Source organism: Arvicola amphibius, chromosome 6 (genome assembly GCF_903992535.2).
Source record: "Arvicola amphibius chromosome 6, mArvAmp1.2, whole genome shotgun sequence".
NCBI classification, from domain to species: domain Eukaryota; kingdom Metazoa; phylum Chordata; class Mammalia; order Rodentia; family Cricetidae; genus Arvicola; species Arvicola amphibius.
The window spans coordinates 49,119,209-49,135,366 of NC_052052.2; the positions used below are offsets into that span (position 1 = coordinate 49,119,209).

Consider the following 16,158-nt stretch of genomic DNA (forward strand, 5'->3'; position numbering starts at 1 on the left):
GAAGAAAAATGAAGAGGAAGGAGAAAGGGCAAGAGAAGGAGAGGGGATGGGAGAAACTAACCAAAAGTTTATGTGGTCAACTTCAAAGATCTGTATGTCTATACTCACTTACTCAGAAGCCGATTTTATTTCAGACTTCACAATCTCCAACAGTCCTTCAATCTGAAATCTTTAAGTACCATCAAGTCATAAAGATGTCAATTTGTTGATTAGAAAATGCACAAGTGAGCAGAGGCTTGCCGAGCACTGACTTTACACATGAGCTTGTTAACGCGTCTGCTGAACTGACAACAGTCAATCCTCCTTGCGACAGAAGCCTTACAGTTTACATCGAAGGCAGCATTTTAGACCCTCACAAGTTTTTTAGACTTCCTCACAAGTGGAGGAAGGTGAAGAAATCAAGTTTTCAATATGTTAAATGCATGCTCAGGGACACATGCAGGCCTGTGACAAATCCAGAACCCAAGGGCCCAAGGCACGTCTCTGCTATTCAATCTAGCAATCTAGGCCTGTGTCTCAACTTTTTTTAAACTGAAATCTATACTTTATATGTCAAACTATTGAGGCTATGAATAACACTCAGAGCAGGACACTTGCCTCCCATGTACAAGAGCAAGTTAAAACAAATGAACGAGAAGAAAATAGACCAGGTCTACAAAATCATGTACCTCTGTGTGCTAAGGTAAAAAAGTCATTATACTCTCCACTTCCAAAGTCTGTACACTCCTTTTATGGCACTCTGGTTTTCGATGTAGATGCCCAGGGTAGTCTAACTCCAGCTGGAGAACAAAGATATCTGTTGACGGGGTGAGGGTGGAGCCACACTATGCCTGATCTATTCTAACACATTCAACACTGCTCTAACACCACACATCAAGTGCTTTATATTCTGGGTCAGTGACTTCCACATGAAAAAGTATTCATTGGTAAACTTAGCTGGCTACACCTGTCCACCTAGAACTAACCTAAATTAACTAACCCGATTTTATTCCATCTGTGTCTCCCAAATAGCTCGTTTCTCAATAACTAATAATTACATTTCACAGCAATGTTCTCCACTCCACAGATTGTCTCAAAGCTATGACCATGCCTTGCCAATCAGAATAGACATGATCTTAAGACCAGAAATAAAGCCTCAGTTATGCAGTAAAATTTATAACATAAATCTTCCAAATGCAGCGCAAGACCACTACCTTCAGTGATCTAAAAATAACTACTTTTCCCCATAAAGAATGATGAATATTTGAGGAGATGGATATGTTCAACCTGACGTAAATAACATAGAACATCCTCTCTTATCAAAACAACATAGCCATTAATAGGTATAGTCTATTCAACAAATGGTGCTGCCAAAACTTCATTTCTAACCACAAAAGAATGAAATTAGACACTTAATTTTCACCCTGTACAAAAATCAATTCAAAATAACCAAAGACTTTAATCTTAAATATGAAACACAGAAATGTCTAGGAGAAAACATAGGAGCATTTAAGATATTGGGTTAGGGAAGAACTTTTGAATAGAACACCAATAGCATGTCAACAAAAGGGATGGCATCAAAGTCAAAGGCTTATGGAAAGCAAAGGAAATAAACAGGAGTGCAAACAGAGCCTAGAAATGGGAGAACATCGTTACCAGCTACTCTTCAGACAAGGGGCTAATAATACAGACTTTACAAAGAATTGTAGAAATTAAAAGCCAAGGAAATTGCTAATCAGTACAAATGAATAGATACTTTAAAAAAAAAAGAAGCATGACGGACAGTGACTGTTTTTAAAGCATCCACCATCCCCAGTCATCAGGGAAACGAAAACTACAGAATGAGTATCTTCAACATTTCTAACAACTGTTAAAGAGGATGTGGGTTATTCACTTTGATGGGGAAACAAGTTAATTCTCCATTGTAGAAATCAGTTTGGAGGATTCTCCAAAGTAAAACTGAACTACCATATAACCCCACTATTTCATTCCTGGACAAATACCCTGCCGAAGAGATATTTGCAATTCTATGACCACTACTACTTTATTCACTATAGCACAGAAATAGAACATAGTTGCCCAACAACAGGTAGATGGATAAGAAGAGCAAGTGCATATATTAGATGGAATGCTATTCAGCTCTAAAGAAAAAAAATGTAATCATAAAATTTGCAGGAAAATGAATGGATTTAAATGGATGATATTAAATAAGATCACACAATCTCAGAAAGAAAAAGAATGGATGTTCTCCCCGATATGTGAGATCTAGACAATAATACATGTATATAGATTTTTTAAAGACTTACATGTAGGTACATGATAACATATAGAAAAAATAACAGAAAGGGACACATACTAAGACACGAGAAAGGACCAAATGGAGAGAATAGACATGAGTCATAAAAGAGAATATAAAGTTAATTGTTTTTCTAATTCTAACTCTGTCATGGGTTTTTAGTTTGTGGTAATGGATAAGTACATAAAAATGTATTCAATAGAGAAATTGCAAAATTCAATGTGAAGCTACACAGCTTCTAACTGTACAGGAATTTGTTGACCTTGAGACTGGTTAATTTCTGTGTATAACTCTTAATTTGCAAGTTTTTTTAAATAATAAGGTTTATAATTGAAAAAAGACAAAAATAATAAATCAATAAGAGTTGGTATTAAAAAATAAGTTCACTGACAGAGTACATGCCTAGCAACACAAGGTTCAATTTCCAACATAGATAAATAGATAGATAGATAGATAGATAGATAGATAGATAGATAGATAGATAGATAGATAGATAGATAGATTGATACATAAGTGGCCAAGTAATTTACTACATCTTACAATAGGATTCTAAAACCTTGTCTTCCTGTAGCATGAATTCTAATTTGTCTTAATAATAAAAACTTAGAGTCAATTATCAGAGGTGAAAGTTGAAGGATCAGAGAAGCAGAGAAGCCAATCACTAGAGAGTACCTACTTCTATCAATGCTTAGACCGAAGAGGCAATCCTGTCTCTGTGAAATCCTCAAACTGCATCTCCTGTCTCCTCTAGCCTTATATTCCTCTCATCACCCAGCCCTATTCCTTCCTGTCCCCACCTCCCTGGTGCTGGGCTTAAAGGCATATGATCCCAAGTACTGGGATTAAAGATGTGAGCCACCTGGCTGTTTCTCTTTTGGACTAGATAAATTTTGTGTAGTCCAATGTGGCCTTGAATTCACAGAGATCCATCTGCCTCTGCCTCCCAGTGATGTGATTAAAGGTGTGTGCCACCACTGTCTGGCTAACTAGTGGCTTAGCTCTGCACTCTGATATTCAGGCAAGCTTTATCACAAATGAAATATCATTTTTTCACAAATGAAATATCACTACATCCTCCCATATTTAAGACAGAAGATTATAACCGTTAATATCATTCAAAAATTCAACTCAGCATTTCTCACAGCACACTGCTTTAGGTAGGTGACAACTACTAACTGCAGGGGCAGACAACCTGTGTGTCATCTTATCATTTCACTTTGATCAAACAAAATCTGAAAAATTTCTAAAATCAGGAACCAGGACTACCAAGTCAATTTATTAAATCCACCCCTTTAGTTTGAATGTGAACTATTTGCCATAGGTTTCTGTGTTTGAATACTTGGCCTCCAGACGGTAGGGGTGTTTGGAGGTTCTAGAACCTTTAAGAGGTGGGATCTCACTGGAGGAAGTGGGTCACTAGTTATGGACATTGAGACTTCCTAACCTACCCTCATTTCCTGTCCCATTGGTGCTTCCTTGACTGCAGGTGCAAAGTGGGCAGCTGTCTCATGCTCCTGCACCAGAGCTGTCCCACCGTGATGGACTGTACCCCCTCAAACTGTAAGCCGTAATAAACCTTATTCCCTAAAATGCTTCTTGCTGGAGAATTTATCATGACAATGAGAAAAGAAACTAACACACTAGGGCTTCTTGTGGATCATCTGGCTCCCTGAGACAGTACTTTGTCATATGGCTCAGGCTGGATTTAAGCTACCATTCTCGTTATCTCTTTGAGGGACACAGGAAGTAGAGTGATAGAGGGAACAGAAAATGAAATGAGAGGAAACACGAGCAAAGATATTATTCGGTCACTAGTTCAGTAGGAAGCTGGGAAAGTCAGTGTCACCGTCTCTTATTTCTAAAAAATGTTAGTTTTGTGTGCTATGTTAGTGGTAGATCTACCATTAACTAATATTTAAATCTCTCAAGAAGACACCAGATTTTTAAACTGTAGATCCAACCCTATATGTGTAATTAATGTATTTCTATATCAATAGTAAAGAGTTTCAGAATGCACAATAAGCACAAATTAATTTAAAAATTGAACCTATAATGAGTCTTTTTTTTTCCTGGCAGTACTTGTCCATCACAGGAGCTCACTGTGGCCTTGGCTGTGAACATACAACATGTAGTGAGGGGCTGTGGGCAGGCTTCCTGCCCGCCGGGCTCCCGCACAGCTAGCTTAAAACCCGAAATAATTACATGGAAACTGTATTCTTTTAAACACTGCCTGGCCCATTAATTTCAGCCTCTTACTCACATCTTGACTAACCCATATCTAATAATCTGTGTAACACCACGAGTGGTGTCTTACCGGGAAAGATTCAGCACGTCTGTCCTGGTGGCAGGCTTCATGGCGACTCTCTCAGAGAGGAGAGGTGGGGCAATTTGACTAAGCCATCTACCTCACTTCCTTCTTCCTGTTCTGTCTATTCCACCCACCTAAGGGCGGGCCTAATAAATGGGCCAAGGCAGTTTCTTTATTAATGAACACAAAAGACCCTCCCACATCAACAACATGCACTGGACTATGCATGCCACCATAACACAATCCTAACAAATATCGCTTAAAACAGTGGCTCAGAATGGAAACTGTGCTGTTATTAATCACACTGTTTTTAATTATAGAAATGTAAAGTTTTGGGGAAATACACTTGACACAGGGAACCACTTCCTAAACATAACCCCAGCAGCACAGACACTGAGAGAAGCAGTTAATAAATGGGACCTCCTGAAACTGAAAAACTTCTGTAAAGCAAAGGACACAGTCAACAAGACAAAACGACAGCCTACAGAATGGGAAAAGATCTTCACTAACCCCACATTAGACAGAGGTATGATCTCCAAAATATATAAAGAACTCAAGAAATTGGACACCAAAAGAGCAAATAATCCAATAAAAAGAAAATGGAATACAGAACTAAACAGAGAACTCTCAACAGAGGAATCTAAAATGGCTAAAAGACACATAAGGAAACGTTCAACATCCTTAGCCATCAGAGAAATGTAAATCAAAACAACTCTGAGACTCCATCTTACGCCTGTCAGAATGGCCAAGATCAAAAACACTGATGACAACTTATGCTGGAGAGGTTGTGGGGAAAAGGGAACACTTTAGCATTGCTGGTGGGAATGCAAGCTGGTACAGACCCATTTGGATGTCAGTGTGGCAATTTCTCAGAAAATTAGGAAACAACCTTCCTCAAGACCCAGTAATACCACTTTTGGGTATATTATCCAAAGGATGCTCAATCGTGCCACAAGGACATGGGCTCAACTATGTTCATAGAAGCTTTGTTTGTCATAGCCAGAACCTGGAAACAACCTAAATGCCCCTCAACAGTAGAATGGATAAGGAAAAAATGTGGTACATTTACACAATGGAGTACTACACAGCAGAAAAAACTAACGACATCTTGAATTTTGCAGGCAAATGGATGGAGCTAGAAAACATTTTGAGTGAGGTATCCCAGACACAGAAAGACAATTATCACATGTACTCACTCATAGGTGGTTTTTAAACATAAAGCAAAGAAAATCAGCCTACAAATCACAATCCCAGAGAACTCAGACAACAATGAGGACACTAAGAGAGACTTACATAGATCTAATCTACATAGAAAGTAGAAAGTATTAAAAGACCAGATCTCCTGAGTAAACTGGAAGCATGGGGACCTTGGGGGAGGGTGAAAGGGGGGAGCGGAGAGGCAGGGAGTGGAGCAGAGAAAAATGCAGAGCTCAATAAAAATCAATTAAAAGCAATGGGAGCTGAAAAGCATCATATATCAAGTTGCTTGTCAGATAACTGTTAACAAAAGGGAAAAATAGCAAATACACATACACTGGCTGACATGCATGTCAAATTTATGTTTTTATTTAAACCAGGTATATAGAAGCTCACAGTTTTGAGTGTGTTCCATCTTGACTAAAGGTCAGAGAGTTCAGACCTATCCTTGCTCTTCAAGGATGACCAAGAAGACATTTGACCAAGGGTGTGGCTACTGGATGCCTTACTCTTCAAAGGCCAGTCAATAGGATATTTTCACTTAGGGCATGATTACCAGGTGTTCTGAATGTAAAAACGTAATTATGCTTGCTTGTTCTTTGTATCATGGAAGTCTTGTGCCCTCCCCGTTTGACTGGGATGTGTAAAGACTATGAGTAATGAACTCATTTTTTGTTTGTTAAAAAAAAAAAAAAAAAAAAAAAGAAGAGGAAGAAATGTAAAGTTTTAGCTATGGATATAGCTCAGTGGGCTGAACACTCGCCTAACATATTAGAGGTCCAAATTTCATTCCCCACACCACCTAAAATGGGGATTGGAGGTACACAGGCCTAAAATACAATGGTTTAATTATTTTCCTGCCATCATTCCCCAGCCTGTAAATGTCAAATTAGTACATGTTGACATCATATTACATTAAAATGTTTGATTTTTAAATTACTGTTTGGGCTGTTGACTTGAGCATTAAAAAATTGTTAAATGAAATTTGGCTTGGGATAAAGAGAATTTTTAACAATTTCTGAAATAGTCCTAAAAATCTGCCATTTTTTCTATGTATTTAGACAAAACAACATACTCATATTGACAATTATAAATTCCAAATGTTGATCAGATCTGTAAAACACTGAAGATGCTCTGCTCCTGCCATTTCAGAGTCAGACAAGATTTATATGAAATCTTGTTCTTTATCTGAAAGCCAGCAAGCATGTCCATCTCAGTATGCAAAACAGCATCCATTTTTAATAAGTGACAAAAATACGTGTGTGCCAAAGAATTTTAAAATAAAGTTGTGATTTATTATCAGTAAATTTCTATATTTATTTTATACCTATATACACAGAGTTGTATAAAAATTGCTCTGATGACAAAGAGTTCTGCCCTAAATCTGCTTTAGGCTGACAAGACAATTGGTAGCCTAAAAGAGACCATGGGAGTCAGCATTACCAAGAGGGAAATCCCAAGGGAATAATCTTAAAGCTACATGCAAGCCTGAAGTTGTTCAACCCTAATAATTCTTACAGAAATAACCAACAGACCTGAAAATAAATATAACTACATGTTGCCAACAAGAATCAGAGACCATGGGGCTGGAAAGGTGGCAAGACTGTTAAGAGTAGCCATTGATTTTGTAGAGGACCCCAGCACCCACAGCCCTATTCTGACATTCAAAGGCATTAGGCACGTACATAGTGCACATAAATACATGCAGGTAACACTCATATATATATATATATATATATATATATATATATATCTCAAACTTTTATGACAATCCTTTAGACAAACATTTAAAATGATGCTCAAAGGCCTTAACAACTAGAGAAAAGTACATTTAAAATGTGGTATATACTTTGTGTGTTAACTAGTAAGCTGTTGGTATTTCTCATTATAAATGGCTCTCATTACATTGGCATTGGTGACATTGTCAACTGGTGAACACATTTTCCTAGAACTTAAAATTATTGCCATGTATTTTCTTCTCTTTCATGTTTTACCTCAAGAAGCTCATCTTCCGGCTGTAGGAGATTCAGGGAATCCACTGGACCACCAGGAACAACTGAAGAGATATAATGGTGTCCATCAAAAGAATCCACTTCCACACCAAGTCTCAGAGTGTGGATAGGCAGCAGCTGCAGGAAGCACAGAGCAATGACATCAAACACAACAGGGACAGGACAGCTATTAATCAACCCCCAGTTAGGTGTCATTTAGATATTGAAACCCCACCTCTTAGAACCAATAACTAAAATTCTAAATGACAAAACAGGGAAAAGAAACAGAAAGTGAAGTTACAAAACCATTGTTTTTCCTATTCTCCAGCGCTTCCCTTCAGTTTCTGAGAATGGAGACAAAAAGCAACCAAAAGAGCCTGCCTTCAAGTCCTAGTTCCAGGTTCCCCACACTTCCTAGAGTCCCCAGTATACATGCTGTGTGTCACCGTTCTATGGTGTTCCCCATCCCAAGACATCCCAACTCCCCTTCATTTCCTAATTAACCTCCACTTACACTTTACTACCAAAATAATGAAACCTTCAAGAATTCCGTTAGTGAACGTCCAAGTGAGGTCAGGACTATACTGAACACATCTCCATCTTAGCACAAGCACACTGTTTATAATTCTCTTCTTTCTCTCTGTTTCCTGATGCAGGGATCAAACTCAGAGCTTTGGAAATGGTAGGCAAGAACTTTTACAACTGAGCTGTAGCTCCAGTTCTTGTTTGTTTGTTTTGTTTTAACATAGGGTTCCATGTAACACAAGATGGCTTCAATTCACAATCCTCTGGTCTTTACCTCTCAAGTGTATAGGTGGGTACCAGCACACCCACAAACAATTCTATTTTCTTGATTGCCCAGAACAGTGTCAGGCACTGAAGATGATGCATTGGATGCTATGTGAGCATTACTGATTTTGGGGAAGACAATCATTTCTACTCTGGGATTGCTTCTATTCGATTTGAAGGGCTCTTGTGGGCTATAGCATGAGTCATTGTTGAAAGACTCAGTGTCAGGAAGATGAGTATCTTAGCTGCATTCACCTTGGTTGGCTATAAAATTCTGGGACATTCACCATAGCTGCCTAAATTCAAAGGTGGTAAACACTATGCAATGTTTTACATTCTCTTGGTCAACAGTCTTCTTATCTACACAGCAGGGCCACCTCTAACTATTCTGCATAAGGAGATAATCCTCTACAGGTTGCAATACATCCCCACTTTCCCTGTTGTCCCTTCGTCCCTGAATTGCTGCCTCCCTTTACTTTTCTGTTCTAAGCACCCAGAGTTGCATAGGACTTGCTTCAGCCTCCACTTTCATCAAATGACAGCCATGCGGATAGATGGGAAGTGGCATGCAGTTCAGCTGACTAATAGTTTACAACAGGCACAAGGGACTAGACCTATAGTCCCCAGACTAGCTTTCCAAAAAAGAATTACTTTTAACCACCAATCTCTCTTCTAGCACCCTACATGAAGAGCTGGATTGTTTCCTACTACTACTCTCCGTCCTGTGATTTCTCATGACTGCCACACCACTCTCTTGTGTAGTCACTATCAAATCACGTCTACGAAGGTAGGAGCTGGGTCGCTTCCATAGTTCATTCAGCAGAGGTGAAGCCAAGACTCTCAGATAAATGTTTCTGTAAAAAGTTTCCCAACCAATCCATGGGCACTGCCTTCCTTTCCGTTGTGAGCCATATATCATGAAACAGAGTTGTGTCTCTCAGAGACCATCTCCCCTGGGGTACTGGAACTATCTTGCATAAGATTATGAAAGCAGATTATTCAATTTCCAGAAATTCTGAAAGCCAGCTGTTGAATGTAGCCTTCAAATTACGTTGTATAAAGTTGCAATTAAATCATATTAAAAATAAATGTAATAAGTACTCAAAGTCATAACTTTCTAATTATTTATTATATTTTATTATTTTATTTCCCCGAGGTGATGTATATCTGTAAGATATAAATATTTCAACACCTCAGAGAATACCAATTGGGTGGACAATTGAGGCAAAGTAGTAGATGGAATAGTTGGTTTGTTTAGTTGTCAAGCACAGCTGGGACAGGTCCTTGCCCTGCAGAGGAGCCTGTGTGACAATGAAGTGATACTTGCGAGAAGCTTTCCAATTCAGTGATCAGTGATGCCATTTGGCAGCTGAGAGCTGGCCAGGACAGAGTATGTATGCCACAGATATCAGTAAATGTTGCAAACTAGGATGTTCTCATTCTCTTTCTGGGGGCTAGAAACTGTTACATCACCAACCTACCACAGATCTAGGTTATACTTCTAGGCTGTATACTGCATGTAAGGCATTGTGCAACAAGAAATGCAAGGTAAATGAAAGGGAACAGCCTTGGCCTTCACAAATAATATCACCAATGTCAGAGTGAACGACCAACCAGCCAACAGGTAGCATGATTCAAACAAGCCTACCCAGTAAAGAATGCAAAGAATGAAACCAAGTACGACTGCTAGTGGTAAGCAAGTGTGTACTAATTCCAGCAAGTGCTGTAAGGAGACACTCTGGGTCCCAATATAGGAACACAGGAGGTGGAGGTCAGTTCGCAAATCTGGCCAGGTAGGCAAAGGAGACAAAGAGGCCTGTGAGGTGACAGCTGAAAGATAAAATGAGTTAATTCTATGAACAGTCTGCTGGGGGCTTTGTAGAAGGGGTAACTGTTAAATCTTCTATGTAAGCAAATGAGTAGATGATGTGATTATTTCTATGTGGAAATAACTACCCAAATTTCACTATATATTAAAAAATGTTGTCCATACAATAGAGACCTGTACTACATACCCCATCAAAGGTAAAAGAATAAAAAAGATAAAACAAGGGAAATATTGCTGACATCCCTTCCAGCCCCCTCCAAGTACTGATCTATTCAACTAGTGGATTCCGTCCCCTACCTCCATGGGACACTGAAGACAAGAAAGGAGAGGATCAGAACAGACGCGTTCATGTCATCCCTGGCTCTCTTTTACGCTATTTTTTTCAGGTATCTGTACACGCCATAAGCTCTCTAGAAAACTTAATCTGCAAACAAAATACATGCTTCATCTTCAATCATGATGAACCAGAAATGATGTTTACAAAATCTGTCAATCTAGGGGAAATCTACCTAATATTAGTTCTGAATCTAAATGGAGTGCAGCTGGGTTTCTGGGATGTCATGTTCCACTGCTGCAGTCTTCTCTGCAGGAGCATAACTGTTTAATTACCTGTCCCATCTGAATTTAGCAGTCAAACAAATCAACCCTTTCATCTGTCTTCTAGTTGTCCATCCCTTCCGTACAGTGAGTTCTTAGGCAGAGCAGAAAATGCTGAGATGGCGGGAGTGGGTGCAGCAGATGACTGATCGTGTGCAGACACGCTCCTTACCACGCTTTCTGATGCTTGTTCAATATGCATTTCCCAGGTCCTACTGAAAGTGACAAAGCTAATGAGCAGTGGAGTTCTCCTGATTCTGCCCTGACTGGTAAAGGGTATGAATAAGGAAATGTATCTGAGGAAGGTGTGACCAATGGGTTTACTGTCAAAGCTAAAATGATTAAGAAAAATGAGATTGAGAAAGCTGGAGTCTTCAGTCAAAAGTCAAGAAGCCTGTCACGGAGTAAACTATGGCACATGCATTTAGTAAAAGCTTGACTTTTAGGATCCTAAAACAAGACATCAAAATGGTCTTTCCACTGGAGAAAGAATTCTGGAAAGGACTGCTCCAAGGAGGTGTCAATGGAGTGGGGGAAGATATTTCCAGAGAACATTGAACTTAAATAAAACAGAAAAGAACAGAAGGAAGACCAGGGTTGGTTCTCATCATATGCATACACACACTAAATAAAAGTATTAAATACTCATTGATGTTCAAAAGTAAGAAGTTACTAAATTTAGTATAAAAAAGAAACAAATGTTTCAAGATAAAGGCTACATGTCTTCAAGAAGGAAGATGAACTTCATTCCCTTAGAAGTCATGCAAGCAATCAGCCAATCCACTAGAGCAGCTCCTATTCAGTATTTACTTATCTCTTCCCTTCTAAAATCTTAATTTTGAACATTCAGAAGTATACACTATGTTAAAAATATTGACAATTCTTTTCAACTTACTCATACAAGCATGCGATCAGCTACTGTGGGTGTTACCTGGGCTACCTGCCTGGCCCGCATGTCTGAGTTTTAATCACTGACCTAACACTGTACTTGAATCTCTCGTACCTTTGATCACAAAATTTCTTCTGCCTAGATTATTCAGTTTATTTCTTCCAAATCCACTCTTCAAAATACAGTACAAATGGCAATCTCCCAATAAGCATTTTCCATCTGTCATAAGGAACTACCACCTCCTTCCTTCAGCATGCATTAGGCATTTTAATAATCCTTCCAGAGTCATTCTCAACACAACACGAAAAGGATGAGACTGAAATCCCTTCCAGGAGGGGTGGCAGGGATGCTCAATAATTAAGAACCCAGCTGTTCTTACAGAGAATACAGATTTGGTTCCCAGAACCCACCTGATGGCTAACAGGTGTCTGTAACTCCTGTTCCAGGGGATCCGATGCCCTCTTATGACCTCCATGGGGACTACAGGCATATGGTGCACAGACATACATGCAGGCAAAACCCTCATGCACAAAATAAAATTAAGTTTAAATTTTTGAAAATTTTGAAAAACTTTAAAAAATTATCTTCTCTATAATCTCAAGACTTGGAAGGCAGAAACAGGAGGATCATAAATTTGAAGGCTATCTGGAGCACAAAGAGTTTGAGACCAATCTTAGCTACATACATAGGGGTGGCTCTAAAAGGAATTGGAGAGGGGTGAAAATGATTAAAATGTATTAATTATATGAAATTACCAAAGAATTAATAAAAATGTTATTTTTTTTAAAATGATGCTGGGCTGTGGTGGTGCATGCCTTTAATCCCAGCACTCGGTAGCCAGAGGCAGATCTCTGTGAGTTGGAGGTCAGCCTGGTCTACAAGAGCTAGTTCTAGAACAGGAATCAAAACTACAGAGAAACCCAGTCTCGAAAAAGAAAGAAAGAATGAATAAATGAACGAAAGAAAAAAAGAAAAAATTTTATAGACTTAGAAAATGATACCCCGTGGCATGCTGACTAATTCTCCCACTCACTAGTTACAGACACCTTTTAGAGGTTCTTGGTGGCAGCTGTGTTGTTTAGTTTTTAAGAAAGGCTGGTCTCTAACTCCTGCCTCTACCTCCTATGTGCTGGAACTATAGGCAGGCACCACCACAGCCTGTTCATGTGGTGCTAGGAACTGAATCCATGGCTTCATGAAAGCTAGGCCAACAGCTGACCAACAGAACTAGACCACTATCTGTTTTGTTTTGTCAGGATTTTATTTTATTTTACTTTATTTTCTGAGGCAAGGTTCTACCTTTGCAGCCTAGGATGACCTAATTCCTAATTCTTCTTCCTCTGTCTCCAAGAGAGGATATTGCAGGTATGTGCTTATGAACTTTGGGAAGATACTTTGCCTATCAGATGCTCAATTTCCCCATATGAAAAATGAGAAAATGACACTGCAGACCAGGAGGAGAACCATCTTTTAAAGCATTGACATGACCATGGCGACAGCACGATGGTACTGCGGCAGCCCCTAAAGACCCTAGAACATCCACCACCTTAAAAATGTGTTTGCTCACTACAGAGGGAGGAGAAAACCACAAGTTCAGGCTCACTGGCTTAAGAAAATAAAGAGAATCTTTCAACTTGTCCAAGCTGGAGAAACGGGCCTGCTCTTTTTATTTTTTATACCCAAGGTATTATTGGTGCTCATTCATATGACACTGGACAGCCAGCAGAAAGTCCTAAGATGAGGCTAATGTTTCCCTTACAGTACTGTAATCATCTTAATAGTAAACACTTGCCAAGAAAGCCATCGCTAAAAGGGCAGGACCCTCAGATGCGGGAAAACCACACTGGGGTCATGATTTACAGCTTCCTAGAAGCAGAGGAGCTAATGTTCAAGCCACTGCAAAGAGCTTCTACCTCACAGGAAACCGTATCTATTATCACCAGCTGTCACACCTAAAGCTCTTGAATCTCCAAGGCTGGCTACTGGGAGGCAACCGCCTACAGAAAGACATAGGCTGGCAACACTTGCTTACAGCCTTGAAACCTAACCCTCCTGACGGAGGGTCACAAAATATTTAAGAAAAGGAAAATGTCAACTATTTTAGTTTAATTGTTACTTTGCTTTGATCATTATACACTGTATACATATACACCCCAGAAATAAAAATATTACATATCAATTGAAAATAGAATACAACTTGGAAAGTAGAAAGAACAAATTAGTCTTGTAAGAAAATAAAGAAAAATGAGCAAGATGACTATAGCATGATTAATAAAATCCCAGAGACAGAAACTGGGGTTCAACCTGAAGGTCAAAAAAGCAAAATAGCCAGCCACTGGCTCTTACCTCTACCTCAGTCCAAAATGGCGATCCTGCCTCCAGGAATCTCAGAAAGAAATTATGTGTAAGAGCTGTCTCTTCCTGTCTTACATTCCTCTCTAGTGCTGCGATCAAAGGCATGCACCACTACCACCTGGTTTCTATGGCAAACCAGTGTGGCTCTGGGATTAAAGGTGTGTGTCACCACTGTCTGGTCTGTAAGGTTGGCCAGGGTGGCTGTTTTACTCTCTGACCTTCAGGCAAGCTTTATTTATTAAAATACAAATGAACTGTCACTATGGATGGCGTTGGAAAACTATACATATTATTTCAATTCCCTAGCCCTGCTGTTATTCTGAGTCTTAGGACATATGTTCCATGTAAGAAATTAAACTTTTTGTTACAGCTGAAATGTACAAGTTTTATTAGACTACACATGGCAGAGTGGCAGCGGCAATTGGAAAGTGTCAGGACGGCTCTAAGAAGCCTCTCACAAGCTTCCCTGTACTGTGCAATGCATATTTGGCAACTCAAGCTGTTCTGATTCCTGAAGAATGGGTCATTTTCCTTGTTTATTTAACTGAGTATACAGAGCAATGAGTTTCATTACAGTATTGACTTTCTTTCTTGTTTTCTTCTTGGGTCTCCCTATGTATCCCAGCTTGGCCTGGGACACGAGGTATTCTTCTTGCCTCAGTCTCCCAGTGCTGTGCCATCATCCCCAGCTCATTAAGGTATTTTCAAACACATGGCACTATATTGTCTTCCTACTTTGCTCATCCTTCATGTCCCCTTTAAAAAACCACTAAGTTAAATCTTTAAAGCAATACTAATAATAAAACAACAAAGTGGTATTGCCAAGTTCTGTTCACACTATTTCTTCATTTGCAGCAGTTCTCCGGATTCACAAAGCACTATCAATGGTCTTTTGCTTGTCCATTCCAGTGCCCTGTCCAAGCCCAGATTCAGAGTTCCACGGGATCACAGACCGATTCATTTCTTTTTTTAATATTATTTTTATTCATTTTACATACCAATCACAATTTCCCCTCCCTCCCTTCATCCTCCTTTCCCCATCTCCCCCAGCCCACCACCATCCACTCCTCAGAAAGAGTAAGGCCTCCCATGGGAAATCAACAAAGCAATAGAGGAACCTACTCATTTCCTCCACAAATGATAACGCAGATTCCGGCAAACAGTGGGGATGCTTCTATAGATGCTTCAGGAATGAGTGACTGCACAACTAGTTGCAGCCTGCCTCTGCTATTATCTAATGCATAACTGCCATTCAACTTATACAGCCTCCTGTAAGCTCACCTGTAGAAGAGGTTTTGACTGGCTCACTATACTTTTCCACTGCAAAGAGAAAAATGAAGAGGTACTGACTTATAATTTAAATATCCAATTATAAGTAAATTTTGTTTTGCTTTGCCTTTTGAAACAGGGTTTCTCTAAGTAACCCTGGCTGTCCTGAAACTGCTCTGTAGACCGGCCTGACCTCAAACTCAGAGATCATCTGCCTCTGACTCTTGAATGCTGGGATTAAAGACAACAACACCCTGTTTATTAGTACATTTTAAAAAAGCTATGGTGGGTGTTGGGATGATGGCTCACTGGTTAGGAGCACTTGGTGCTCTTCCACAGGATCTAAGTTCAGTTCTCAGAACCCACAGTAGGTGGTTCATAACTACCTGTAATTCCCGCTGCAAGAATTCAATGCCTCTTCTTGCTTCCACAAGCACTGAACACTTGGTACATACATACACATGTGCACACATGCACGCGTGCACACACCAAAAAAAAAAAAATCTTAAAAATTATAGTGCTTAGGTCATAAGCCATTAACTTGATGAGACCTTAATTTAAAAATTAGTATAAACAAATGAAAATGTTAGGTGGAAAAGTACACGTCTTTTGTATCATATATATTAAACAAGAAATGGGCATACTGACTGCAAATACACA

At 39.3% G+C, this 16,158-nt stretch overlaps 1 protein-coding gene across 5 annotated transcripts in view; it reads right to left on the reverse strand.

Moving 5' to 3' along the window:
• Positions 1 to 16,158, reverse strand: part of Patj (PATJ crumbs cell polarity complex component) — a 302,434-nt gene that overhangs the window by 232,237 nt on the left and 54,039 nt on the right. For all 5 annotated transcript variants that reach the window (XM_038332714.1, XM_038332713.1, XM_038332717.1 and 2 more), the window contains one exon: positions 7,775 to 7,909. In XM_038332714.1, coding sequence (XP_038188642.1) covers positions 7,775 to 7,909 — 135 coding nt within the window. The remainder of the gene's footprint in view (positions 1 to 7,774; positions 7,910 to 16,158) is intronic.